This window comes from Amblyraja radiata, unplaced genomic scaffold, assembly GCF_010909765.2.
Source record: "Amblyraja radiata isolate CabotCenter1 unplaced genomic scaffold, sAmbRad1.1.pri scaffold_461_ctg1, whole genome shotgun sequence".
In the NCBI taxonomy this organism is placed as follows: domain Eukaryota; kingdom Metazoa; phylum Chordata; class Chondrichthyes; order Rajiformes; family Rajidae; genus Amblyraja; species Amblyraja radiata.
The window spans coordinates 70903-98385 of NW_022630553.1; the positions used below are offsets into that span (position 1 = coordinate 70903).

General features: G+C 45.0%; 1 protein-coding gene across 1 annotated transcript in view; it reads right to left on the minus strand.

Moving 5' to 3' along the window:
• Positions 1-1312: 1312 nt before the first annotated feature.
• The window catches only part of LOC116969987 (tubulin gamma-1 chain-like), a 46182-nt gene continuing 20011 nt past the window's right edge, over positions 1313-27483 (minus strand). Inside the window, exons 4-11 of the mRNA XM_033016733.1 lie at positions 27119-27355; positions 14392-14518; positions 14207-14293; positions 12819-12968; positions 6526-6678; positions 2390-2551; positions 1462-1642; positions 1313-1347 (exon numbers count right to left, since the gene is read on the minus strand). Of these exons, the coding sequence (XP_032872624.1) occupies positions 1313-1347; positions 1462-1642; positions 2390-2551; positions 6526-6678; positions 12819-12968; positions 14207-14293; positions 14392-14518; positions 27119-27355 (1132 nt within the window). The remainder of the gene's footprint in view (positions 1348-1461; positions 1643-2389; positions 2552-6525; positions 6679-12818; positions 12969-14206; positions 14294-14391; positions 14519-27118; positions 27356-27483) is intronic.

The following is a 27483-nucleotide window of genomic DNA, read 5'->3' on the forward strand; positions in this document are numbered from 1 at the left end:
TTTGTACACTATTCACTATTTCTGTTTGGACAGAACCAGATCACTTTCCAAGTCTCATCTATCCCTGCAAAGTGCTGAGTCAGGTGGTCTGGATGAGGCTGGAGATATCTGGTGTGTATAGGATCTCAGAGAGCAGAACATGTGGCCTGCACTCCTGCTGTATCCACCCTCAAGACTGAAAAGCTGGTACGCGCTGACAATTGTGGAGCTGCCTCCCAGATTCAGCAATTTGCCCTCATGTATAACTCACCTGCTAATTGCCCACTAACTAACTCACTGGTACACTATGATGCTAAGACATTACTAAACATTAATCAGCTACATTAACTGTCCTTTAAGTAAACTTTCATTTGTTGCTGCTGGACAAAGATGAAATCAAATAAGCATTAACAAATTGTGAGATACTAACTGAAATTCACGACAATAATGTGCATTTTATAGGATATGCAAAAACTACCATTCAATAAAAAAACTATTTTATTAGCAACTGTTTAAAACAGGTCTGTTAATCGTGCATTCTACAACCTTCAGATCACGTCCCCAGCTACTACACAATACTGAAAGCACAAGCTAAACATGTCTGAAACTTTTTTCCAATCATCTTTAAAATTACCTTCATTAGTAGGTGTGAAGACATTTTAGCACTACCCGGAAACCCAGAAAATGGTGACCAAAGTAAAACACTAGCCAATGTTAGCCTAAATGAGCATAATTGTAATTTCCTGAAGCATTTACTAATCTGAGTGCTTGGTTAAGTGAGCAGACAGGTGTTGGACATGGCAGGAGAAGCAACATCTACTGATCGAGTGATCAAGCAGGCAAACAGTTACAATAGCAGGCACTGGATGCCTTGCTCACCCACCAGTACAAGGCCAGATACTACTACTGCACAACATTTATAAAACTAATCCCATATTAAAATAAATGGTAAATTTACAAATTAAACTATCCAATTGTGGATTAAAATGAAGGGGAAAGACTTTTACCAAAAATGCTTCATTTTACAATAAACTGTTGTGAGTGGAAGTATTTCCCGAACTGTGGGAATAGTCAATGACCTGTTACCACAAGGGTTGACTGCACACTATATACTAACTCACTGGGGCGACTCCAGGCTCACACCAACATGACAATCAAATGTGCAGTTATGTTGCTGAATCACTGACCTGAACGAACAGTCATACAACTAAACTTTCTGATCAATGTCTCCATCACTAGTTGTCACATGGAATCTTCCTTAAAACATGCCTAGGGAAGGAACAGGGCGGAGGTTTTCAGCCAAGATGTTCATTTCGCACAGGAGCCTGCAGGTCTAAGCCTGGCTATCCTGCATATTCCAGTTGGTCACTTCACAAAGGATAAACAGAAATGTTAATAGAGTCGACTTATCAGCATATAATGATGGAATGTGCAGCGGTAAACCCTCAGCAAGCAGCAGTCTGTGTCATTGCTACTGTGTACCCCAGGAAATGTAGTCGGGGCGAGTTGCAGCGTGATATTCATCAATTAACTGCTGGACAATCTCCCGGGAATTATCCAGTTCATCAAAACTCTCCTTAAATATGTCCTCTTTGCGAAATTGTTCTAAGAATGCTTCTCTTTTTCTGAGTTTATCATACTGTCTGCTGGTTCTTTCAAACAACTGTGGGATGAAGAGAAAACCCTCAATCATCCCATAAACTCAAACACATGTTACATTAAGGTGCAGAATGGTTTCACAGTTTTTTTAGTGTGGAACCCTTTAATGTCAAACTCCTTTTTAAAATTCTCGGATGTTCAATATTCTTTGACCGGTATACTATGAATCAGTGTTTTCACACTGAATATTTTATACAGGGCAGGTTTCATATGGTGCTTTATAACATTCAACCAAAACTTTTGTCAACAGTTCTAATCTTGTTGGCTGGAATGTACATTCAATCCGTTCATGGTCTCTTGAAACAGACATACCCAGAAACGAGCAACACGACCAAATCCCTCATTCGAGGCAGCAGGATTAGAACTCTTGTCAACATTGTTTTGAATGTATACATACATGATAAAGTACAGTATGGGGATAGGGCCTCAAAGGTGTCAAGGCCATTCCGAGTCAAGCAAGCCAGAATGGCTGATTTGTTGGGACGTTCCACCCCTGGCAGCACACTGCAAGGAATGGTGCTCTGCCAACAGCAAGTGACCAGTGAGTTCAGCCAATGCACCAGTGGGTGCAACAGCTACTATCTTGTTGAACAGAATTTGTTTATAAAGTGTTCTTTACACTCAGTCATTTATTTCACTTTTCACTGCACATCAACAATTTAATCACATAAATATAAACACTCATTGCCAGACAATAAGAGTCAAACTATTAGAACTGTCACGTGTCAACCACAAAGATATTGATACTTACTGAGGTGATGCTAGTATGATTGGCCATCATAAGCCCACTGACACGGTGAGCTGATGGCAGGTATGGAGACTTCCGTGACAATGCCACCTGAATACTGGCTGGTCCCCACGGTATGAAGTTGGCCAATTTTCGCTCTCGTATTCTTTGCAAACTTTTATGGACCTATATAAAGAACGTGGCTTAGAGTGAAAACATAGAAAAATAGACAATAGGTGCAGGAGTAGGTCATTCGGCCCTTCGAGCCTGCACCGCCATTCGATATGATCATGGCTGATCATCCAACTCAGTATCCCATCCCTGCCTTCTCTCCATACCCCCTGATCCCTTTAGCCACAAGGGCCACATCTAACTCCCTCTTAAATATAGCCAATGAACTGGCCTCAACTACCTTCTGTGGCAGAGAATTCCACAGATTCACCACTCTCTGTAAAATATTATTTTCTAATCTCGGTCCTAAAAGACTTCCGTCTTATCCTTAAACTGTGACCCCTAGTTCTGGAATTCCCCAACATCGGGAATAATCTTCCTGCATCTAGCCTGTCCAACCCCTTAAGAATTTTGTAAGTTTCTATAAGATCCCTCCTCAATCTTCTAAATTCTAGTGTGTACAAGCCGAGTCTATCCAGTCTTTCTTCATATGAAAGTCCTGCCATCGCAGGAATCAGTCTGGTGAACCTTCTCTGTACTCCCTCTATGGCAAGAATGGGTCACAACATCGGAGGCTTGGATTGCCTCAGCGCAGAGGGAGAGGAAGGAGGGAAGAGACAATGACTTTGGGACTTTAAACTGTGTTGTGTGTTTGTAATTTATTCTATGTAATGACTGCAGGCTAAACCATTTCGTTGCACTGAAAAGTGCAATGACAATAAATTGAATCCAATCAATGTCTTTCCTCAGATTAGGAGACCAAAACTGTACGCAATACTCCAGGTGTGGTCTCACCAAGACCATGTACAACTGCAGTAGAACCTCCCTGCTCTTATACTCAAATCCTTTTGCTATGAATGTTAACATACCATTTGCTTTCTTCACTGCCTGCTGCACCTGCATGCCTACTTTCAATGACTGGTGTACCATGACACCCAGGTCTCGTTGCATCTCCCCTTTTCCTAATCGGCCACCATTCAGATAATAATCTACTTTCCTGTTTTTGCTACCAAAGTGGATAACCTCACATTTATCCACATTATACTGCATCTGCCATGCATTTGCCCACTCACCCAGCCTATCCAAGTCACCTTGCAGCCTCCTAGCATCCTCCTCACAGCTAACACTGCCCCCCCAGCTTCGTGTCATCCTTTTGCATCTGTTGAAGAAGGGTTTCGACTCGAATCTTCGCCCATTCCTTCTCTCCAGAGATGCTGATTCACCCGCTGAGTTACTCCAGCATTTTGTGTCCTCCTTCAATTTAAACCAGTATCTGCAGTTCTTTCTTATGCCCTTTTCTTTAGATTGCTCTTACTTAGTGACAAGCAATTACAGTGCAGTAAATACCAGACACGAGACGATGAGAAACATCTTGTTGCTGTTAGTTGATGATTATTGCCTAGGCATCAGAAAAAATTCCTACTCTTTTCTACAGATGTTTTTACCTCTACATATAAGGAAACTAATTGATCACCACTACCTCAATATCAATATCAGTTGTATTCGTCACTTGCACATAAAGTGCAAATGAAATGAATTTGCCAACAGCAGTACAATAAAAAAAAGAACACACAAAAACACAATAAAACATTTAACACAAACATCCACCACAGCATTCATCACTGTGGTAGAAGGCATAACATTTGGCCAGTCCTCCTCCATTTCGCCCCCGTGGTCGGGACCTCAACCCCCGCAGCCATCGCTGCGGGCGTCCAGAGGTTTAGACAAGTTAAAGTCCAGATAAAGTCCAGGTAAGGACTGAATCGGTGCTTCCCCACCGGAGACAGCGGCCGGCGGTCGGAGCTTCTTCTCCTCCCGGGTCCCCAACAAGGGATCCCAGGCTGCGGACGGCCCGCCAGCTGGAGCTCTGCAGACCACGGCTTCAGGCTGCCGCAGGCCAGGAAACGGAGCGCTCCCCTCTGACAAGCCCCGGTGAGGGCTCGCCCGATCCTCGACGAGAGTCCGCGCTGCGCCCGCCGCTGAAGCCACGGGCACGTCTCCGGGAAAGGCCGCACTGATCCTCGATGTTAGGCCACGGGGGAGGCGACATGGAAAAAGTCGCCTCTCCGTGGAGGAGGCGACCAAAATGGTTTCCCCCTTACCCCCCCACACAAGACACACAGAGAGACACCAAAAACACACATTAGGACACACTAAAAAATTAAAAAAACATTGAAAAAACCAACACGTTGCTGGCAGGGCTGCCGGCTTGCAGCGCCCCCACCGACCTTGAAACTGTTCCTAATTGTGAACCAGTATCGCCACTCTGACAGCCCAGGAATCGGTCAGCACTAAAAGGTGCACTGACCCCCACCCTGATCGACTACCCCAGGTAACATCCCGGTGAATCTCCTCTGCACCCTCCTATAATGTGGTGATCAGAACTAATCAGATCTCAGCTGGAGTACTGGATGTAAAATCAGAGCATCACCTCCTGACGTATATAATGCCCTGACTGATGAAGGGCAGTATCCCATATGCATTCCTATTGACATCGCTCACCTGCATCTCAGGTCTCCGTGTTCCTCAGTACCCCCAAGACCTATTAATGGTATGTGTCCTAACCTCATTAGTGCTCCCAAATTGCATCACCATATTAATTTGTATTAAACACTATCTGCCATTTTCAGCCCATGTCATCGCCATCGATATCTCACGACTAGCGTTCACACCTTCAATAACTCTATAACCAGTCTTCATGTCATCTGTGAACCGATGAAGGCAAGCATACCAATGCCTTCTTTACCACTCTAGCCTCTCATGGTGCCACTTTTGGTGCGGGGGTTATGGATTTGGGTCCAGAGATCCCTGCACGTCAATGTTATTAAAGGTGTTGCCATTATCTGTATTCTTTTCTTTTACATTCAACCAACTTGCTTGCAAAAAATGATGATACACACAAAATGCTGGCAGTTAGGCTGCATCTCTGGAGAAAAGGAATAGGTGACGTTTCAAATTGAGACCCTTCATCAGACCTTGCTTGGAGTAAACTGTATAGACATAGACATAGAAAGTAGGTGCGAGAGTAGACCACCAGGTCCGTCGAGCCCGCACCGCCATTCGCTCATGGCTGAACACTAAACAGACACACTTACCCACAAACAGTAGACACAAGACACAGAACACAAGACACTACCCTCCCCTTTATACCGCTATCACCCCTCTCCACCCCAAGAACCTCGCGATCTCCTGGGGGAGGCAAAAAACCGGATAAAAACCCAGGTCCAATTCGGGAAAAAAATCCGGGAAATTCCTCTCCGACCCCAATCCAGGCGATCGACACTTGTCCAGGAGATCACTCAGGTCTTACTATACTAACCATACCTAGGTCCATATCCCTGCCCTCTCCCCGTAGCCCCTTATCCCCTTGGCAGCTAAAAAACCATCTATTTTAGTCTTAAATATATTTAAAGTTTCTGCTTCCACTGCTCCCTGGGGCAGTGAATTCCATAAATTAACCACCCTCTGGGTGAAGAAGTTCTTCCTCATCTCAGTTTTAAAAGAGCCCCCCCTTATTCTGCAACTATGTCCCCTAGTTCTAGTTTCCCCGATCATTGGGAACATCCTCGGTGCATCCACCCGATCAAGGCCCCTCACGATCTTATATGTTTCAATGAGATCGCCTCTCATTCTTCTAAACTCCAAAGAGTAGAGTTCCAGCCTACTTAACAGTATCTGCCATTTCTTTGCACATTTCAGTAACTGATCCTACTTTCATTTACCTGGTAACAGCCTTTCTCAATCAATCAAGTTCCTGTCTAATACCATCAAAATCAGCCTTTCACCAATTTAGATTTAATATATTAGTGCACCCTCTTTCCACAACTATTTTTAAATTAATAGAATTATGGTCACAGCTCTCAAAGTGTACCCCCACTGATATTTCAGTCATTTGCCAAGAGGAGGTTGAGTGTTGCCTTTATGGATGTGGAGAGTATCCATACTCATCCTTTCCTTAATGTGGTTCTAACCTGAATCTATATTCTTACCTGAGTAGGGTCCACTTCTCCTTGGATAATGTTGAGGATGGCAATGTAACAGTGGTTAGTTTGCCTGTCTCTGCCAGTGGACACCATCACATTCTTTGGTTGCAACAGTCTTCGCATGACATCCAGGACTGTAGTTTTACGTATACTTGCCACCTGAGGACAAAAGATGCGCTAGTTTTAAAAATTAGAGAGTTGTAATTATCTATCCCTCCCTTTGAACAAAAGTAGCATAGAATCAGTGAACAGAATTAGAGCCAAAATTAACTAGATTCTCATTAAATAAGGCAAACATATCTGGTATTGGTTTTTGATGGTTTATCATTGTCATGTACAGTGCCCTCCATAATGTTTGGGACAAAGACCCATCATTTATTTATTTGCCTCTGTACACCACAATTTGAGATTTGTAATAGTAAAAAATCACATGATTAAAATGCATATTGTCAGATTTTATTAAAAGACCATTTTTATACATTTTGGTTTCACCATGTAGAAATTACAGCTGAGTTTAAACATAGTCCCCCCATTTCAGGGCACCATAATGTTTGGGACATAAGGCTTCACAGGTGTTTGTAATTGCCCAGGTGTGTTTAAATGTCTCCTTAAAGCAGGTAGAGAGCTCTCAGCACCGAGTCTTTCCTCCAGTCTTTCCATCACATTTGGAAACTTTTATTACTGTTTAACCATATAACCATATAACAATTACAGCACGGAAACAGGCCATCTCGGCCCTACAAGTCCGCGTCGAACAAATTTTTTTTCCCTTAGTCCCACCTGCCTGCACTCATACCATAACCCTGCATTCCCTTCTCATCCATATGCCTATCCAATTTATTCTTAAATGATACCAACGATCCTGCCGCCACCACTTCCACTGGAAGCTCATTCCACACCGCTACCACTCTCTGAGTAAAGAAGTTCCCCCTCATGTTACCCCTAAACTTCTGTCCCTTAATTCTGAAGTCATGTCCTCTGGTTTGAATCTTCCCTATTCTCAAAGGGAAAAGCTTGATCACATCAACTCTGTCTATCCCTCTCATCATTTTAAAGACCTCTATCAAGGCCCCCCTTAACCTTCTGCGCTCCAGAGAATAAAGACCTAACTTATTCAACCTATCTCTGTAACTTAGTTGTTGAAACCCAGGCAACATTCTAGTAAATCTCCTCTGTACTCTCTCTATTTTGTTGACATCCTTCCTATAATTGGGCGACCAAAATTGTACACCATACTCCAGATTAGGTCTCACCAATGCCTAGTACAATTTTAACATTACATCCCAGCTTCTATACTCAATGCTCTGATTTATAAAGGCTAGCATACCAAAAGCTTTCTTTACCACCCTATCTATATGAGATTCCACCTTCAAGGAACTATGCACGGTTATTCCCAGATACCTCTGTTCAACTGTATTCTTCAATTCCCTACCATTTATCATGTACGTCCTATTTTGATTTGTCCTGCCAAGGTGTAACACCTCACATTTATCAGCATTAAACTCCATCTGCCATCTTTCAGCCCATTTTTCCAAATGGCCTAAATCACTCTGTAGACTTTGGAAATCCTCTTCATTATCCACAACACCCCCTATCTTGGTATCATCTGCATACTTACTAATCCAATTTACCACCCCTTCATCCAGATCATTGATGTACATGACAAACAACAAAGGACCCAACACAGATCCCTGAGGCACCCCACTAGTCACCTGCCTCCAACCCGACAAACAGCCATCCACCATTACCCTCTGGCTTCTCCCATTCAGCCACTGCTGAATCCATCTTGCTATTCCTGCATTTATACCCAACACTTTAACCTTCTTAACCAACCTTCCATGAGGAACCTTGTCAAAGGCCTTACTAAAGTCCATATAGACAACATCCACTGCTTTACCCTCGTCAATTTCCCTAGTAACCTCTTCAAAAAATTCAAGAAGATTAGTCAAACATGACCTTCCAGGCACAAATCCATGTTGACTGTTCCTAATCAGACCCTGATTATCCAGATGCTTATATATATTATCTTTAAGTATCTTTTCCATTAATTTGCCCACCACTGAAGTCAAACTAACAGGTCTATAATTGCTAGGTTTACTCTTAGAACCCTTTTTAAACAATGGAACAACATGCGCAGTACGCCAATCCTCGGGGACTATTCCCGTTTCTAATGACATTTGAAATATTTCTGTCATAGCCCCGGCTATTTCTACACTAACTTCCCTCAATGTCCTAGGGAATATCCTGTCAGGACCTGGAGACTTGTCCACTTTTATATTTTTCAAAAGTGTCAGTACTTCTTTTACTTTGAAACTCATAGTATCCATAACTACACTACTAGTTTCCCTTACCTCACATAATTCAATATCCTTCTCCTTGGTGAATACCGAAGAAAATAAATTGTTCAATATCTCCCCCATCTCTTTTGGCTCTGCAGATAGCTGCCCACTCTGTTTCTCCAATGGACCAATTTTATCCCTCGTTATCCTTTTGCTATTAATATAGCTGTAGAAACCCTTTGGATTTACTTTCACCTTACTTGCCAAAGCAACCTCATATCTTCTTTTAGCTTTTCTAATTTCTTTCTTAAGATTCTTTTTACATTCCTTATACTCCTCAAGCACCTCATTTACTTCATGCTGCCTATAATTATTGTAGATCTCCCTCTTTTTCCGAACAAGATGTCCAATTTCCCTTGAAAACCAGGGCTCTTTCCAATTTTTACTGTTTCCTTTCAACCGAACAGGAACATAAAGATTCTGTACTCTTAAAATTTCCCCTTTAAATGTCCACCATTTCTCTTCTACATCTTTCCCATAAAACAAAAAGTCCCAGTCCACTCCTTTTAAATCATCTCGCATCTCATCAAAGTTAGCCTTTCTCCAATCAAAAATCTCAACCCTAGGTCCAGTTCTGACCTTCTCCATAATTATATTGAAACTAATGGTATTGTGATCACTGGACCCGAAGTGCTCCCCAACGCATACCTCCGCCACCTGTCCCGTCTCATTTCCTAACAGGAGGTCCAGCACTGCCCCTCCTCTAGTAGGTACCTCTATGTATTGCTGCAAAAAACTATCCTGCACACATTTTACAAACTCCAAACCATCCAGCCCATTTACAGAATGTGTTTCCCAGTCTATGTGTGGAAAGTTGAAATCTCCCACAATCACTACCTTGTGCTTACTACTAATATCTGCTATCTCCTTACATATTTGCTCTTCCAATTCTCGTTCCCCATTTGGCGGTCTATAATACACCCCTATAAGTGTTGCTACACCTTTCCCACTTCTCAGTTCCACCCAAATAGCCTCCCTAGATGAGCCCTCCAATCTATCCTTCCAAAGCACTGCTGTAATATCTTCCCTGACTAGCAATGCAACACCACCACCTCTTGCCCCTCCAATTCTATCACACCTGAAGCAACGATGAGGACCAAAGTTGTACCACTGAAAGTCAAATAACCCATTATAAGACTGAGAAACAAGATGACAACTGTTAGAGACATCAAGCAAACCTTAGGCTTACCAAAATCAACTGTTTGAAACATCATTAAGAAGAAAGAGAGCACTGGTGAGCTCACTAATCGCAAAGGGACTGGCAGGCCAAGGAAGACCTCCACAGCTAATGACAGATTAATTCTCTATATAATTAAGAAAAATCCCCAAACACCTGTCCGACAGATCAGAACCACTCTTCAGGAGTCAGGTGTGGATTTATCAATGACCACTGTCCGCAGAAGACTTCGTGAACAGAAATACAGAGGCTACACTGCAAGATGAAACCACTGGTTAGCCACAAAAATAGGATGGCCATGTTACAGTTTGCCAAGAAGTACTTAAAAGAGCAACTACCGTTCTGGAAAAAGGTCTTGTGGACAGATGAGACGAAGATTAACTTATCAGAGAGATGGCAAGAATGAAGTATGGAGGAGAGAAGGAACTGCCCAAGATCCAAAGCATAACACCTCATCTGTGAAACACGGTGGTGGGGGTGTTATGGCCTGGGAAAACTGGCTGCTGAAGGTACTGGCTCACTTATCTTCATTGACGATACAACTGCTGATGGTAGTAGCATAATGAATTCTGAAGTGTATAGACACATCCTATCTGCTCATGTTCAAACAAATGCCTCAAAACTCATTGGGCGGCGGTTCATTCTACAGCAAGACAATGATCTCGAACATACTGCTAAAGTATCAAAGGAATTTTTCAAAGCTAAAAAATGGTCAATTCTTGAGTGACCGTCAATCACCCGATCTGAACCCAATTGAACATGCCTTTTATATGCTGAAGAGAAAACTGAAGGGTACTAGCCCCCAAAACAAGCATGAGCTAAAGATGGATGCAATACAGGCCTGGAAGAGCATCACCAGAGAAGACACCCAGCAACTGGTGATGTCCATGTATCGCAGATTTCAAGCAGTCATTGCATGCAAAGGATATGCAACAAAATACTAAACATGACTACTTTCATTTACATGACATTGCTGTGTCCCAAACATTATGGTGCCCTGAAATGGGGGGACTATGTATAAACACTGCTGTAATTTCTATATGGTGAAACCAAAATGTATAAAAATGGCCTTTATTAAAATCTGACAATGTGCACTTAAACCACATGTGATTTTTTCAATTACAAATTTCAAATTGTGGAGTATAGGGGCAAATAAATAAATGATGGGTCTTTATCCCAAACATTATTAGGAAAAGGGGAGATGGAAAAGTAGGCATGCAGGTGCAGCAGGCAGTGAAGAAAGCGAATGGTATGTTAGCATTCATAGCAAAAAGATTTGAGTATAGGAGCAGGGAGGTTCTACTGCAGTTGTACAGGGTCTTGGTGAGACCACACCTGGAGTATTGCGTACAGTTTTGGTCTCCAAATCTGATTAAGGACATTATTGCCATAGAGGGAGTGCAGAGAAGGTTCACCAGACTGATTCCTGGGATGTCAGGACTTTCATATGAAGAAAGACTGGATAGACTCAGCTTATACTCGTTAGAATTTAGGAGATTGAGGGGGGATCTTATAGAAACTTACAAAATTCTTAAGGGGTTGGACAGGCTAGATGCAGGAAGATTGTTCCCGATGTTGGGGAAGTCCAGGACAAGGGGTCACAGCTTAAGGATAAGGGGGAAATCCTTTAAGACCGAGATGAGAAAAACATTTTTCACACAGAGAGTGGCGAATCTCTGGAACTCTCTGCCACAGAAGGTAGTTTGAGGCCAGTTCATTTAGTTGAGGCCAGTTGATTGGCTATATTTAAGAGGGAGTTAGATGTGGCCCTTGTGGCTAAACGGATCAGGGGGTATGGAGAGAAGGCAGGTACGGGATACTGAGTTGGATGATCAGCCATGATCATATTGAATGGCGGTGCAGGCTCGAAGGGCCGAATGGCCTACTCCTGCACCTATTTTCTATGTATCTATGTATTATGGAGGGCACGGTATATTGAGATACAGTGGACTGCTATGTTTGCGCACTATCTGATCAAGTCATATTAGTACTAGCAAGACATAAACAAGGACAACAGGCAACGCAAATACCAGAGTACATGCATTAAGGTGTTAGAGTTACAATAACATTTCCAAGGTCCACAATGAGATAGGTTGGAAGATCAGTACTGCACCCTATCTTATGGGAGGACCATTCACTAGTCTGATATTGTCATAGCTTACACGGTTACCATTTGCTATCAGGATTGCTTGAACATAACCTATATAAATGCATGCACAAGCCCCTCAGACCACCATCTTAATCAGAAGTAGGATGAGCACAGAAATAGTCCAGCTCAGTGGCACAGCTGGTAAAACAGCTGCCTTGCAGCACTAGTGATTCAAGGTCGATCCTGACCTCGGGTGCTGTCTGTGTGGAGTTTGCATGTTCTCATCGGTTTAAGATGAAGGGTGAAGATGTTATAGGAATGTGAGGGGTCACTTTTTCACACAAAAGGTAGGTGTATGGAACAAGCTTCTGGAGGAGGTAGTTGAGACATGGATTATCGCTATGTTTAAGATGCAATTAGACAGGCACATGGACAGGACAGGTTTAGAGGGACGTGGGCTAAACGCAGGCAAGTGGGACTAGTGTAGGTGGGACACATTGGTTTGTGTGGGCAAGTTGGGCCAAAGGCTTGTTTCCACACTGTATGATTCTACGACTCTAAACCAGTGATCTTCTCAGAATAGTGGAGCACATTGGCCCTCGAAGATACAAACCACTACAATGTTTCATGACAAACAAATTAATTGTTGTTACATCAAAACATAATTTAAGACATAACACGAATCACCACGTACTGATTGATCTGTCGTAAGCGGAGTATAGCCAGTCATGAGAAAATGAAGCCTTGGAGTGGGAATAAGGGAAGCAATCAGTCCAATTAGATCATTATTCATATAGCCTGGGTACCGGAGTGTGGTGGTACTTGCAGACATGATTGTGGACACCTATGAAAACAAATCACAAAACAAAGTCATACTGCAGCTAAAATTAATATATCCTCTATCATTAAAACTCATCAACACACTAGGTGAGTAAACCTAAACTGAAGCTGATCAAAGCTTTGGTGCTGGGAAGCAATAAATGGAAGCCTAATTTATCAGTACAAACCCAAGAAAAGAATTAGCTTGATCAGATCAAGGCTGCAAGATAATTCCAGCTGCCCATAAAACTGCATTTCAACATTAGATTACCCTCCATGAGAGCCCCTTCCCCGAGCTGTGCTTCCCACATTATAATGCCAAAGAACTAATGTGTTAGCCGTGCTTCCGATTACTTTTTCTTCTGACCCAAAAGGCCAGCAGCCGAAACGTTAAGCTGGGAAAGTCGGTGGGTGGCAGCAGTAACAATAGCAATAGACAATAGACAATAGACAACAGGTGCAGGAGTAAGCCATTCATTCGGCTCTTCGAGCCAGCATCGCCTGTCATGGAGGGACATTGTATAAACACAGCTGTAATTTCTACATGGTGAAAATGTATTAAAATACCCTTTAATAAAATCTGACAATGCGCACTTTAACCACACTTGATTTTTTCTATTACAAATCTCAAATTGTGGAGTACAGAGGCAAATAAATAAATGATGGGTCTTTGTTCCAAACATTTTGGAGGGCACTATATGTGTGTATATATGTGTGTGTGCATGTATTTGTGATCATGTGTACGTATACACACACTGAACTTTTTTTTCTCTCGTTTATTATATTGTTTAGTGTACTATGTTTATATATTCTGTTGTGCTGCAGCAAGTAAGAATGTCATTGTTCTATCTGGGACATAATGACTGTTCAGGACTGGGGGGAAGTGGCAGACAGTGCAAGGGCTGCAGTACCACCAAAGGTCACGGCGTGCTACATTGTAAGAGATGGTGACTTTTGATGCTGCAAATGAAAGGGACAAATCAGAGCAGTGTGAGTATGCTACCTGGCTCACTGAGTTAATGCAGCATTTTGTTTTTCTTTGGTATAAATCAGCACATGTAGTTTACTTGTTATGACACGAGGAATCATGTGTCTGCAGGAATAACACGAATGAGTTCCTATAGTCAGTTTTGATATTTAAATGAACATCCTGCCCCGATTAAATTATTTTTGCACCACCTCTTCTTTTTTCTTCAATTAACCTCCCAAATCTATGTCCAATAAGCAATGCTTTGTAGATCTCTGATCTAGTTTTTTACTTACCAACTGGTTGATCTGAGAAAAGGAAGGGTTCTGAATATGAAGCCTGTCTGTTGCAATCCGGTTTAGTGCTGTGTTGTCAAGAACAACCTTTGAAAACACAAAACAGCAGCTCAGAGCTCAGTTCAAAACAGCAAACCATTCCACAGCTTGCCACAAGTTGAAACATTCCACTTGAAGTTACTCACCACACAGTCTGCATTTTGAGTTAGTCTCTTCAGTGTTAACAGCGAATTATAAGGCTGCACAACGACATCACTCATCTCATCTTGATTAGGGAACACAGAGTAAGTCTGAACCAACTTCTTTGGGTACCTTCAGAGATATAATGTGAATAGGTTTGCAATTTAGAACAGTCAGACTTTCAAATTCTGATAAAAGCTTTGGTTTTCCTCCCTAAATATTTGTAGAGAATGAGATACTCAAATAAAGTACTATTAGTGAAAAATTAGTCTTATCGAGAAACAAATGTGGTTCACGTGATAAATGTGCGAGATCCGTCGATCTACATTGCAGCGTTTTGATGGCGGCAGCGATGGAGAGAGAGGATGTATTAGTCGTTATCTTTCCAAATTTCATAGAAGCTGCAGACTGGAAGGCAACTGCTGTAAATTCAATATTTAATAAAAGGGAGAATTAAAAAAGAGGACTACGGGCCAGTTAACCTGACTTCAATAACATGGAAAAGGCTATAATTTATTATTAATGAAGTAGTAGAAGGGCATTTAAAATAACAACAACAAAACTGGGCTTGGTTAATATGTATTTATGAAAAGGAAATTATGCTTGCAAAGCTGCTACATTTTGTGTGTGTCACTGTCAGCATAAGGGCAATTAATTAGTGTGCTGTATTCAAACTATCAGAAAGCAGATTAATCTCTGGAATTATAAAACAAGGGATTATCTAACTGGTATGTATGATATTTTAAAAGAGCTCATAGTCTACACTTGAGGTAGAGTATTTGGGAATGATGACAGGAGAGATTTTTTCAAACAAGGCTGTGAAATCCTCTGTTCCAAGGACTGCAGATGATAATTTGTTGAGTATACAATTCATAGTAGAATTAATGAATGTTGTGAAAGGGGAGAGTGGAATTGATAGGGAGGTTAAATCATGTTGCAGATAAGCAGCATGGAGACAGTCCCTTCAAGCCAACTCATCCTATTGTCCAAGGTGCCTTCCTGAGCTGCCGGCTGCCTTTCTTCCTTTTGATTCGTTCCATCGTGTGATGTCACAATGCCCAATGCTCGCAGATGTCCAATCGGAATGGATCTATTTACATGAACGGCTGCCGGCCGCCTTTCTTCCTTTGATTTACTGCAACTCCGAATCCAGACGCAGCATCGCCAACATCTTTTCCATTTCGGTAGAGATTTCACTTTTCTTTCTAAGTATCCGCTCCTCATTACATTTCGTCGTGTTTAAGTACACGTTTTTAATCAAATCCTCCCCCCCAATATTTCAAAAATAAACTGGCTTCTCACCCATAGAAGCAGCACCAGCCCCAGCCCCTGGTGAACGTTCCATCGTGTGATGTCACAATGCCTGATGCTCACATATGTCCAATCGGAATGGATTCATTTACATATGCCTTTGCAGGAGGCCCAGCCCATGGTGAACGTTCCATTGTGTGATGTCACAATGCCCAATGTTCAAAGGCATTCTTGCCATAGAGAGAGTACAGAGAAGGTTCACCAGACTGATTCCTGGGATGTCAGGACTTTCATATGAATAAAGACTGGATAGACTCGGCTTGTACTCGCTAGATTTTAGAAGATTGAGCGGGGATCATATAGAAATTTACAAAATTCTTAAGGGGGTGGACAGGCTAAATGCAGGAAGATTGTTCCAGATGTTGGGGAAGTCTAGTACAAGCGGTCACAGTTTAAGGATAAGGGGTAAATCTTTTAGGACCGAGATGAGAAAAACATTTTTCACACAGAGAATGGTGAATCTCTGGAATTCACTGGCACAGAAGGTAGTTGAGGCCAGTTCATTGGCTATATTTAAGAGGGAATTAGATGTGGCCCTTGTGGCTAAAGGGATATGAGGGTATGGAGAGAAGGCAGGTACAGGATACTGAGTTGGATGATCAGCCATGATCATATTGAATGGTGGCGCAGGCTCAAAGGGCCGAATGGCCTACTCCTGCACTTAATGTCTATGTTTCTATGTTTCCCTCTCCTCACCCCGCTCCCTCTCCCATCCATCCTTCTCTCCCCCACCCCCTTCCCTCTCTCCCCCTGCCCCCTTCCCTTCTATCCCTCTTCCACCACTCCCCCTACCCCTCCCTCCCCACTCTTCCACTTCTCTCCCCTTACGCCACCCCTCTCCCTCCCCCACCCCTCTCTTCCCCTCCCTCCCCTCTCACCCCCACCCCTTCCTCCTGCCCCTCTGTTCCTCTTCAACCACTCCCCCGTTCCTCTTCCACCACTCCCGCTACCCCTCTACCCCTACCTTCCCTCCCCACTCTTCCACTTCTCTCTCCCTTCTCTCCTCCCCCTCTCCCTCTCCTCACCCCTCTCCCTCTCCCATCCCTCTCTCCCCCACCCCTTCCCTCTCTAGCCCACCCCCTTCCCTCTCTCTCCCCGCCCCCTCCCCCTATCCCTCTTCCATCACTCCCCCTACCCCTCTCCTCCTCCCTCCCCACTCTTCCACTTCTCTCCCCCCTTCCCCCTCCACTCTCCTTCCCCACTCTTTCCCCTCTCTCCCCCCACCCCTCTCCCCTCCCTCCCTCTTTCCCCCCCGCCTCCCCCTCATCTCTCTCCCCATCCCCCTCTCTCACCCTCTACCCCGCTCTCCTTTCTCTCCCAAATCGGTCCCGTTTCCTCCTCCTCCTCTCCCCTCCCTCCCCTCTTCTCAACCCCCCTCCACCCACCTGTGTGTTTGGGGGGTGGTTAAGGTTAGTGTGAAGCCGCAGCCCCCCCCCCCTCAAAAGTCGTTGGGGAAACAGACCCAACGGGTCTGCACTTGGTCTAGTTAGCTTTAAAATAGTTGTGGATAAAGGGAGGGTGGGCCCCACAAGTTAAAATTCTAAATTGGGACTAGTGTAACTTTGATGGTATAAGATAGGAACATTCTCAAGTTGATTGGACAATAAACAATAGGTGCAGGAGTAGGCCATTCAGCCCTTCGGGCCAGCACCGCCATTCAATGTGATCATGGCTGATCATCCCCAATCAGTACCCTGTTCCTGTCTTCTCCCCATATCCCCTGACTCCGCTAGTTTTAAGAGTACTATCTAGGTCTCTCTTGAAAGCATTCAGAGAACCTGCCTCCACTGCCCTCTGAGGCAGAGAATTCCACAGACTCACCACTCTCTGTGAGAAAAAGTGTTTATTTGGCTCCGTTCTAAATTGCTTACTCCTTATTCTTAAACTGTGGCTCCTGGTTCTGGACTCCCCCAATATCGGGAACATATTTCCTGCCTGTAGCGTGTCCAAACCCTTAATAATCTATATGTTTCAATGAGAACCCCTCTCCTGCTTCTAAAGTCCAGAGTGTATAAGACCAGCTGCTCCATTCTCTCAGCATATGGCAGTCCCGCCATCCCGGGAATTAATCTTGTAAACCTACGCTGTACTCCCACATTAGCAAGAATGTCCTTCCTCAAATTAGGGGACCAAAACTGCACGCAATACTCCAGGTGTGGTCTCACTAGGACTCTGTACAACTGCAGAAGAACCTCTTTGCTCCTATATTCGATTCCTCTTGTTATAAAGGCCAATATGCCATTCGTTTTCTTCACTGCCTGCTGTACCTGCATGCTTACTTTCATAGACTGATGTATAAGGGCCCCCAGATCCTGTTGTACTTCCCCTTTTCCCAACGATGCCATTTTGATAGTAATCTGCCTTCTTGTTTTTGCTACCAAAGTGGATAACCTCACATTTATCTGCATTAAACTTCATCTGCCATGCATCTGCCCACTCCCCCAACCTGTCGGTCACCCTGCATTCCCATAGCATCCTCCTCACAGTTCAAACTGCCACCCAGCTTTGTGTCATCTGCAAATTTGCTAATGTTACTTTGAATCCCTTCCTACAAATCATTGATGAATATTGTAAATAGCTGCGGTCCCAGCACTGAGCCTTGCGGTACCCCACTAGTCACTGCCGGCCATTCTGAAAGGGACCCGTTAATCCCTACTCTTTGTTTCTCTTGGAGTAGTTTGTTTGCAGGCAAAGGAACATCCGGAAAATGGGATGCTTTTAAAAATGTGATGGCATGAGCTCAGAGCATGCATGTTCCAATTCGAGCAAAGGGCAAGGCAGGTGGGAGTAAGGAAGCCTGCACGATCAGAGAAATTGAGCCTCTGGTCTGGAAAAAGGAGGCACAGAACTTGCAGGCTTCTGAGACGATTCGGGAAAAACAGGATGGCAAGAAAAATAGGGAAATAATATTAAGGAAAATCCAGATGACTTTTATGTACATTAAGATAAAGAGGGTAAATAGAGATTGAATATGGTCCTCCAGAAACCAAAATGTTTATCTCGGTGTGATGCAGGAGATGGGCAAGATCCTCGATTAGGACAAGTCTGTAATATGGTCGAAGAGGTGCTGGATGTCCCAAGGTAATTGAAAGTACATAAATCTCATGAACATGATCTGATATATCCGAGGATACTGTTGGTAGCTTGAGAAGAACTGCAGGATCCCCGGCTGAGATACAGGAATCATAATTCGGCATGGGTGAGGTAACGCAAGAGTGGAGGGTGGCTAATGTTGTGCCTCTATTTAAGAAGGGCTGCAAGGAAAAACCTTGGAACTATAGACCAGTAAGCCTAACATCTGTGGTAGGTAAATTGTAGATAGCAAAGATGGTTCCCAAAATTTACAATAGGATCTTGATCAGCTGGGTAATTCAGTTGAGGAATGGTTAATGGAATTTAATGCAGATAAGTGCAAGGCATTGCATTTTAGAAAGTCAAACCAGTGTAGCATCTTCACAGTGAATGACAAGGCCCTGGGGAGTGTTGTTGAGCAGAGGGATATTGAAAGTGCAGATGCACAGTTCCCTGAAAGTGGCCTCACAGATAGATCTTGTGGTCAAGAAGCCTTTAGGCACATTAGCCTTCATCAGTCAAAGATTTGAGTATAAAAGTTGGAATGTTATGTTAACAGTTGTACAAGATGTTGGTCAGGCCAAATTTGAAGTATTGTGTTCAGTTTTGGTCAGCCTGTTAGAGGAAGGATATCGTTAAGCTGGAAATAATGCAAAGAAGATCGATGAGAATATTGCCAGGACATGAGGGCCTGAGCTCTTGGGGCAGCCGAGCAGGCTAGCGCTTTATTCCTTTGAGCTCAGGAGGCTAAGGGGTGATCACATGAAGTTGTAGATATTATCTTCCATATAGTCTGAGCATTTGACAGCACTGGGCCTCTATTCGCCAGAGTTTAGAAAGTTGAGGGGGGACCTAATTGAAACATACAGAATCCTGAAAGGCATAAATAGAGTGGATGTGGAAAGGATGTTTCCACCAGTCGGAAAGGTTAGGACCAGCGGTTATAGTCACAGAATTAAAGGGCACTTATTTAGATACGAGGTGAGGAGGAACTTCTTTAGTCAGAGGGTAGTTAATCTGTGGAACTCATTGCCACAGAGGGCTGTGGAGGCTGGCAGTGGATATTGTTAAGGCAGAGAGAGACACATTTTTGATTAGAACAGGTGTCAAGGGTTATAGGGTGAAGGCAGGAAAATGGAATTAGGAGGCAGAGATCAGCCATGATTGAATGGCGGAGTGGTCTCAATGGTCCAAATGGTCTAATTCTACTCGTGTAACGTGAACTTTTACCCTAAGAAGGGAAATCAGGAACAAGAGGAATTAAGTTTAATGTGAAAGGGAAAAGATTGAATAGAAACCTGAGGGCAGCATTTTCACACAGAGGGTAGGTAAATAGAACAAGCTGCTCGAGGAAGTAGTTTAAGCTTCGATCGCCCCGTCGGCCTCGACCACGGGATAATAAAGAGGAAGAAGTTTAAACTTTATTGCCTTCCATTATAGTGAGGAGAGTGGGAAATCCGCTGTGGTGGATGTTCATGTTAATTTTTATGGAGCTGTGTGTCTTGTTGCTTTTTTTTAGTATGGCTGTATGGTAATATGAGTTTCACTGGACCTTAATTGGTACATCTGACAATAAACAGACCTTTGAACCTTTGAACATTGAACAGACATTTGGACAGGTACTTGGATAGACAAGGCTTCCAGGGATATGGGCCACATACAGGCAGGTGGAACTAGCGTAGATAGGAAATCTGGTCTGTACAGGCTAGTTGGGCAGAAGAGCCTGTTTCCATGCAGTATGACTGTAGGTCTGATTAGAGATAGCCAGTGAGCAGGGCAGTTTATATGGACTTCAGAAGACCATTGACAAGTTGCCATATGGTAGGCTAGTGTGGAAGGTTAGATCACATGGAATCCAAGGCAAGCTACACAATTGGATTCAAGATTGGCTTGGAGGAAGGAGTCAATGGGTAGTTTTGGTGCACAGTTTTTCTAACTGGAGGCCTGTGACCAGTGGAGTGATCCAGATGCCGGTGCTGTCTCCACTATTGTTTGTTAGCTACATTAACACTATGACAGTGTTGTTAACAATGTTAGTGAATTTGTAGACTATGGTAATAACTCCATAATTGTTCAGTCACATTCAGGGAGAGCATGGTGACACTGGAATTCTCCACCCTGGAGGTTAGATTGTTGGTAATAGAGGTCATAGATCAGTTTTTCAAAGATAGGGAATGGAAAGCTACGTGTAGTTGGCACAAGAGAAGAGTTGTGGTGTGGAGCAAATTGGCCATGGTCATATTAAATTACAGTGTGAGGAGACAGGTGGCCTACTCTTACTCCTGTCCCTTTTGTGTTATGGTGTTCAGTGCTTTGGGATGTTATTCTAGAGCAGAGTGATTCTAGAGATAAGGTCCAAAATACAAAATTAGAGGGCAAAATTAGGGCACATGGTATTGGGGGTAGAGTGCTGACATGGAGAGAGAAGTGGTTGGCAGACAGGGAACAAAGAGTAGGGATTAACGGGTCCCTTTCAGAATAGCAGGCAGTGACTAGTGGGGTATCGCAAGGCTCGGTGCTGGAACCACAGCTGTTTACAATATACATCAATTATTTGGATGAAGTAACATTAGCAAATTTGCAGATGACACAAAGCTGCGTGGAAGTGTGAACTGTGAGGAGGATGCTATGAGAATGCAGGGTGACTTGGACAGGTTGGGGGAGTGGGTAGATGCATGGCAGATGCAGTTTAATGTGGATAAATGTAAGGTTAACCACTTTGGTAGCAAAAACAGGAAGGCAGATTACTATCTAAATGGTGTCAAATTGGGAAAAGGGGAAGTACAACGGGATCTGGTTGTCCTTGTACATCAGTCTATGAAAGTAAGCACGCTGGTACAGCAGGCAGTGAAGAAAGCGATTGGCATGTTGGCCTTGATAACAAGAGGAATCGAATATAGGAGCAAAGAGGTCCTTCTGCAGTGGTACAGCACCCTAGTGAGACCACACCTGGAGTATTGTGTGCAGTTTTGGTCCCCTAATTTGAGGAAGGACATTCTTGCTATTGAGGGAGTGCAGCATGGGTTTACAAGGTTAGTTCCCGGGATGGTGGGACTGTCATATGCTGATAGAATGGAGCAGCTGGGCTTGTACACTCTGGAGTTTAGAAGGATGAGAGGAGATCTCATTGAAACATATATGATTGTTAAGGGCTTGGACACGCTAGAGGCAGGAAACATGTTCCGGATGTTGGTGAGTCCTGAACGATGTTGGGGGAATCCAGGGGCCATAGTTTAAGAATATTAAGAAAGGAGTAAGGCATTTAGAACGGAGACAAGGAAACACTTTTTCTCACAGAGAGTTGTGAGTCTGTGGAATTCTCTGCCTCGGAGGGCAGTGGAGGCCGGTTCTCTGGATGCTTTCAAGAGAGCTAGATAGGGCTCTTAAAATAGCAGTCAGGGGATATGGGGCGAAGGCAAGAATGGGGTACTGATTGGGGATGATCAGCCATGATCACATTGAATGGTGGTGCTGGCTCGAATGGCCGAATGGCCTACTCCTGCACCTATTGTTTATTGCCTATAGAGCAACCAGGTCTGGAGGATCTAATTTCAGGGAGATAAAGGAGGTGAGATTTTAATGAGTAAGGCAAGACAAAACATACACCCCCTTCCAGTTCCAGCTCCCCCTCTCACCTCAGCCTTCCTTGCATTTGTTGCTCAAAGATTCCCTGTGGCCTTTCACAGACCTTGCCTCTGTCTCTGACATGTAGAGCCCAGTGTTTTCAGTCCGTCTGCCTCCTGTAACAAATGCGACATCAGTCAGGGGTGCGACGGGGAAATAAAATTTCACTGCTAGAACTTTAATGGATTTTGGAATAAAATGGAGTCATGCAGCACATCAAGTCCGCTTGGGCTGTTTGCACCCCCTGGCTTGGCTCCGTCTCTCAGCTCCAACCCCCTCCATGTCTCCCACCTGCCTATGTCCCCCTCCCCAGTTCAAATCCCCTTCCTCCTCTGCGTCTGCCTCACATGTCCTAAACCCTCATCATCCCCTCTGCCCCTCCCCACAATCATGTGCCCATCCGCCTGCCCCCTCCCTCGACTCCCATAAACCTTCCTTGCTCTCTGCTCTGTCCATCCCTGCTGCCCTGCCCCAGACCACCCACCCCTCCAGCCCCACTGCCTCCCTCCCACAAGGCCCTGTCCGCCCGCCCGCAACTCTCGCTGACCATCCACCTTCCACCCACTCACCGCTCCCTCACTCACCCCCTCCCTCTTCTCACTCCCTTCCCCTTACCCCCTTCTCCCCCCCACACCTTTCCCTAGGTAGTTTGCAAAACCTACCTTGAGCGGGGCTGCAGATCTGTCCCAGCCCGTGTGCGTGATTTTGGCGCCGTTGAGAGGGGGGCGGGTTTAAAACGCGATTTCCCCAAGGCTATTCAAATCTAGGTTGTTCAGCCTACTTAGTTGCTGACGAAAAATCGCTGGCAGGTACGTTCGTTGCAGCTATTTTTAAATTTAAATGGTTGATTTAATTGTTATAGAAGGTTAAAAATTATCCTCTAAACCCGCGACCGCCGACAACGGGACGGATCTCATACGGGGGACAATAGAAGGTAGGTTGTTTATTTTTACATTAGAAAGCGCTCTTAAGATCCCTTTATACAAAGTTTTATGTTGCGAGTAGCTAATTTGGGGGGCCATTAAATCCCACAGTATTTTTCAGGGCATTTGGGGTACAAATCTACCGCAATGGGAACGTTCCAAACCAGCGCGTTCCACAGGATCCCACTCTAGCTGATTTAAATGGCTATTAATTTACAGCAATTGAACACTAAATTCCTTCCATTTGGCCTATAAATTAATGTAAATGAGATTTAAAAATCATGTTTTATTGTGAATTATTTGTGAATGTTATTTGGACACTTAGGCTATTTAAAAATGTTAATCTTTTCTTAAGAAATGGATAGATGTTTAGATCTAGTAATTGAAGTTTGGAATTAGCAACAATTAGGTAACTTACTAATTATATGCTTTAATTTCAAGTCATCTAAGTAAGATTGTTTCATATTTGTTTTGGAATCCTTCAATCTACAACAACTGAAAATTTCTTTCAGTTCTCTTAATTTTTAAGAAAGTTATCGGCTTTTAAATGTTCTCGATCACAGCTTTTGTGTTAAGTCAATGGAGAAGCAATAGGGAACAAGATGCTAATATCCGAGTATGAAAATGGCCGTAATTTATTTTAATACTGAAGATATCAAAGTGAATTAGGTGACAAATTAAACTTATTTTTGTGCTTTATCTGATGGGATCAATGACAGACTTGATTTATAAAATCACAAACATTTGTAACATTGACCCTCACCATCCCCTCTGCTGCTCCTCACCATCCTGTTCCCATCCGCCTGCCCCCTCCCTTGACCCCCATAACCCTTCCTTGCTCTCTCCTCTGCCCCTCCCAGACCACCCTCCCCTCCAGCCCTACTCCCTCCCCTCCACTCCCACTCCCTCCCTCCCTCCAGCCCCACTCCCTCCCCTCCAGCCCCACTCCCTCCCCTCCAGCCCCACTCCCTCCCCTCCAGCCCCACTCCCTCCCCTCCAGCCCCACTCCCTCCCTCCCCTCCAGCCCCGCTCCCTCCCCTCCAGCCCCACTCTCCCCCCCCCTCCAGCCCCACTTCATCCTGTATCTGTACACTGCGGACCATTTTAATCATATACAGTCTTTCTGCTGACTGGTTAGCACGCAACAAAAAAGCTTCTCACTGTACCTCGGTACACGTGACAATAAACTAAACTAACTTAAGTTGAACTTAACTGAACTAAACTCGATTAATGAAAATTAAACTAAATTAAATTAATCTAAATTAAACTAAACTAAATTAAACTAAACTGAACTAAATTAATCTAAACTAAACTAAACTAAATTATGTAACCTAAATTAAATTAAATTACGTTAAGTTAAATTAAATTAAAGAAAACTAAACTCATTTCCCTCTCCCCTGACTCTCAGTCTCAACCCGAAACATCACCCATTCCCTGTCTCCAGAGATGCTGCCTGACCCGCTGAGTTACTCCAGCACTTTGTGTCGAAACAAAACTAAATATCGCAAAGTGATCAAACATGTCGGAACAGGCCCTTCGGCCCACAATGTCTGGGCCGAACATGATGCCAAATTATACTAATCTCCTTTGCCTGCAGGTGATCCATATCCCTCTATCACTGCATGTCGATCTGCCTATCCAAAAGCCTCTTAAACACTACTATCGTACCTTCATTCACCACCATCATCAGCACGTTCCAGGGACCCACCACCCTCTGTGTAAAACACACTTGCCCTGCAAAAGGGCATGTTTCCTCGCTGTTTCTCTATATGGCTCTAGGCTGGTTTACACCAAAAGATACACACAGTGCTGGAGTAACTGGAGGAATCGGTTTTCACACCTTACTCTTCCATATCTCTAAGGAAGACAAAAATGCTGGCGAAACTCAGCGGGTGAGGCAACATCTATGGAGAGAAGGAATAGGCGATGTTTTGGGTCGAGATCCTTCTTCAGACGAATGTGGGGGTGGGGGAGAGGGGGGGCAGGAAAGAGAAAGGAAGAGGTTGAGACAGTGGGCTGGGAAGGGGAGGGGAAGGAGGGCGAATGCTAGGACGACCTGAAATTGAAGAAGTCAATGTTCATACCGCTGGGATGTAAACTGCCCAAGCGAAATATGAGGTGTTGTTCCTCCAATTTGCGCTGGGCCTCACTCTGACAATGGAGTGCCCAGGACAGAAAGGTCGGATTCGGAATGGGTGGGGGAGTTGAAGTGCTGAGCCACTGGGAGATCAGGTTGGTTATTGGGAACTGAGCAGAGGTGTTGGGCGAAGCGATCGCCAAGCCTACGCTTGGTCTCACCGATGTAGGGCAGCTGACACCCAAAGCAGCAGATGCAATAGATGAGGTTGGAGGAGGTGCAGATAAACCTCTGCCACACCTGGAAAGACTGCTTGGGTTCTTGGATGGAGTCGAGGGGGGAGGTACAGTGACATGTGCAGCATTCCCTGCGGTTGCAAGGGAAAGTATCAGGGGAAGGGGTGGTTTGGGTGGGAAGGGACGAATTGACCAGGGAGTTATGGAGGGAGAGGTTTCTGCAGAAAGCCGAAAAGGGAGGAGATGGGAAGTTGTGGCCAGTAGTAGGTTCCTGTTGGAAGTGGCGAAAATGTTGAGAATTATCTGTTGTATGTGACTGCTGGTAGGGTGGAAGGTGAGGACAAGGGGGATTCTGTCCTTCTTACGTGTGGGGGAGGGTGGGGGGGGGGGGGGTTGGTAGTGAGAGTGGAGCTATGAAATATAGAGGAGTTGCTTGCACCCAGCTTGAAGTGGTATGAAACTGCGTTTGAATTTGGTGGCCTTGCACCCTGCATGAAATGGTATGAAACTGCATTTGAATTTGGTGGCCTTGCACCCTAATTAAAATGGTATGAAACTGCACTTGAGTTTGGGGGCCTTGGATCCTGCTTGAAGTGGTAAGAAACTGCACTTGAAGTCGGTGGCCTTGCACCCTGCATGAAATGGTATGAAACTGGGTGAAACAGTGAGAGTTTAAGACATCCCTGTTCCTTTTTAGAGTGAATAACAAGGCTGGCAGTACTAGGAAGACCCGGATGACACGAGACAGAGCATTTAATGGGGAAACGGGAAAGAGTGAGTATACTGGGGGGGTGGGTGTGGGGGGAGGGAAGGGTTGGCACGGGTGGGTGGGAGGGGATGGCGTGGGGGGATAGGGGGTGGCGTGGGGAGGAGGCAGTGGCAGGGGTGGTGTTGTGTGGGAGGGGCATGTAGTGTGGGGGGATGGGGCGGTGTAGGGGGGAGGAGGCGGTGGTGGTTGATGGGGGGCGGGGTGCTGTGGGGAAGAAAGGGAGGGGAGGAGGTGGTGTGGGGGGTGGGGGTGGTGTGGGGTGTGGTGTGTGTGCGGGTGTGGTGGGGGTTTGCAGGGTGTGTGGTGGTGTGGGGGGGGGTTAGGAGTGTGGGTTTGGGGTGGTGTGGGGTGTGGGAGGGTGGTATGGGGTGGGGTGTGGGGGGGTGGTGTGGGTAGGAGGGGTGGGGTGGGGGTGTTGTGGGGTGTGGCGGGAGGAGGTGCTGGCATGGGGGGAGGGTGGCGTGGGGGTGGTGTGGGTGTAGCTGGCCTGAGCGGGGTGGGGTGGCGTGGTGTCGTGGGGCGGGGAATGGGGTGGCGTGGGAGTGGAAGGTGGTGGGGAGGGGGTGGTGTGGGGTGCGAGGGGGGATTTGGGGGGTGTGGTCTGGGGGTGGGTGGTTGGGGTGATGTGGGGATTGGGGTAGTGTGGTGTTGGTGTGGGCAGGGGGTGTGGGCGAGGGGAATGGGGCTGTGTGAGCGGGGTGGTTGTGGGGGCTGATCTACCTCTTGCACTCCTCCTCTGTCAGCAGCCAGGGGGCTGGAAGTGGTAGAGCATCCATCACTCGGCTATGTGAGCAGACAAGGCCCGCGGGACCCAGTCCGTGACAGAGCGATGATGGTGGAGACAAGGGCAGGAACCCAGACAACACAAGGACAGCGATACCCAGTCTGAACAGACACGGCCCACGGTACTCACTGGGCACCAACTCTGACAGGTGACCACACAGGGTGACACTGACTCTGAATGACCACCACATGGGGTGACACTGGACACTGACTGACGACCCAGTCAGAGCCAGTGCCGAGTGTCACCCTGTTTGGTCGTCATTCAGAGTCAGTGTCACCCCGTGTGGTCGTCAGTCAGAGAC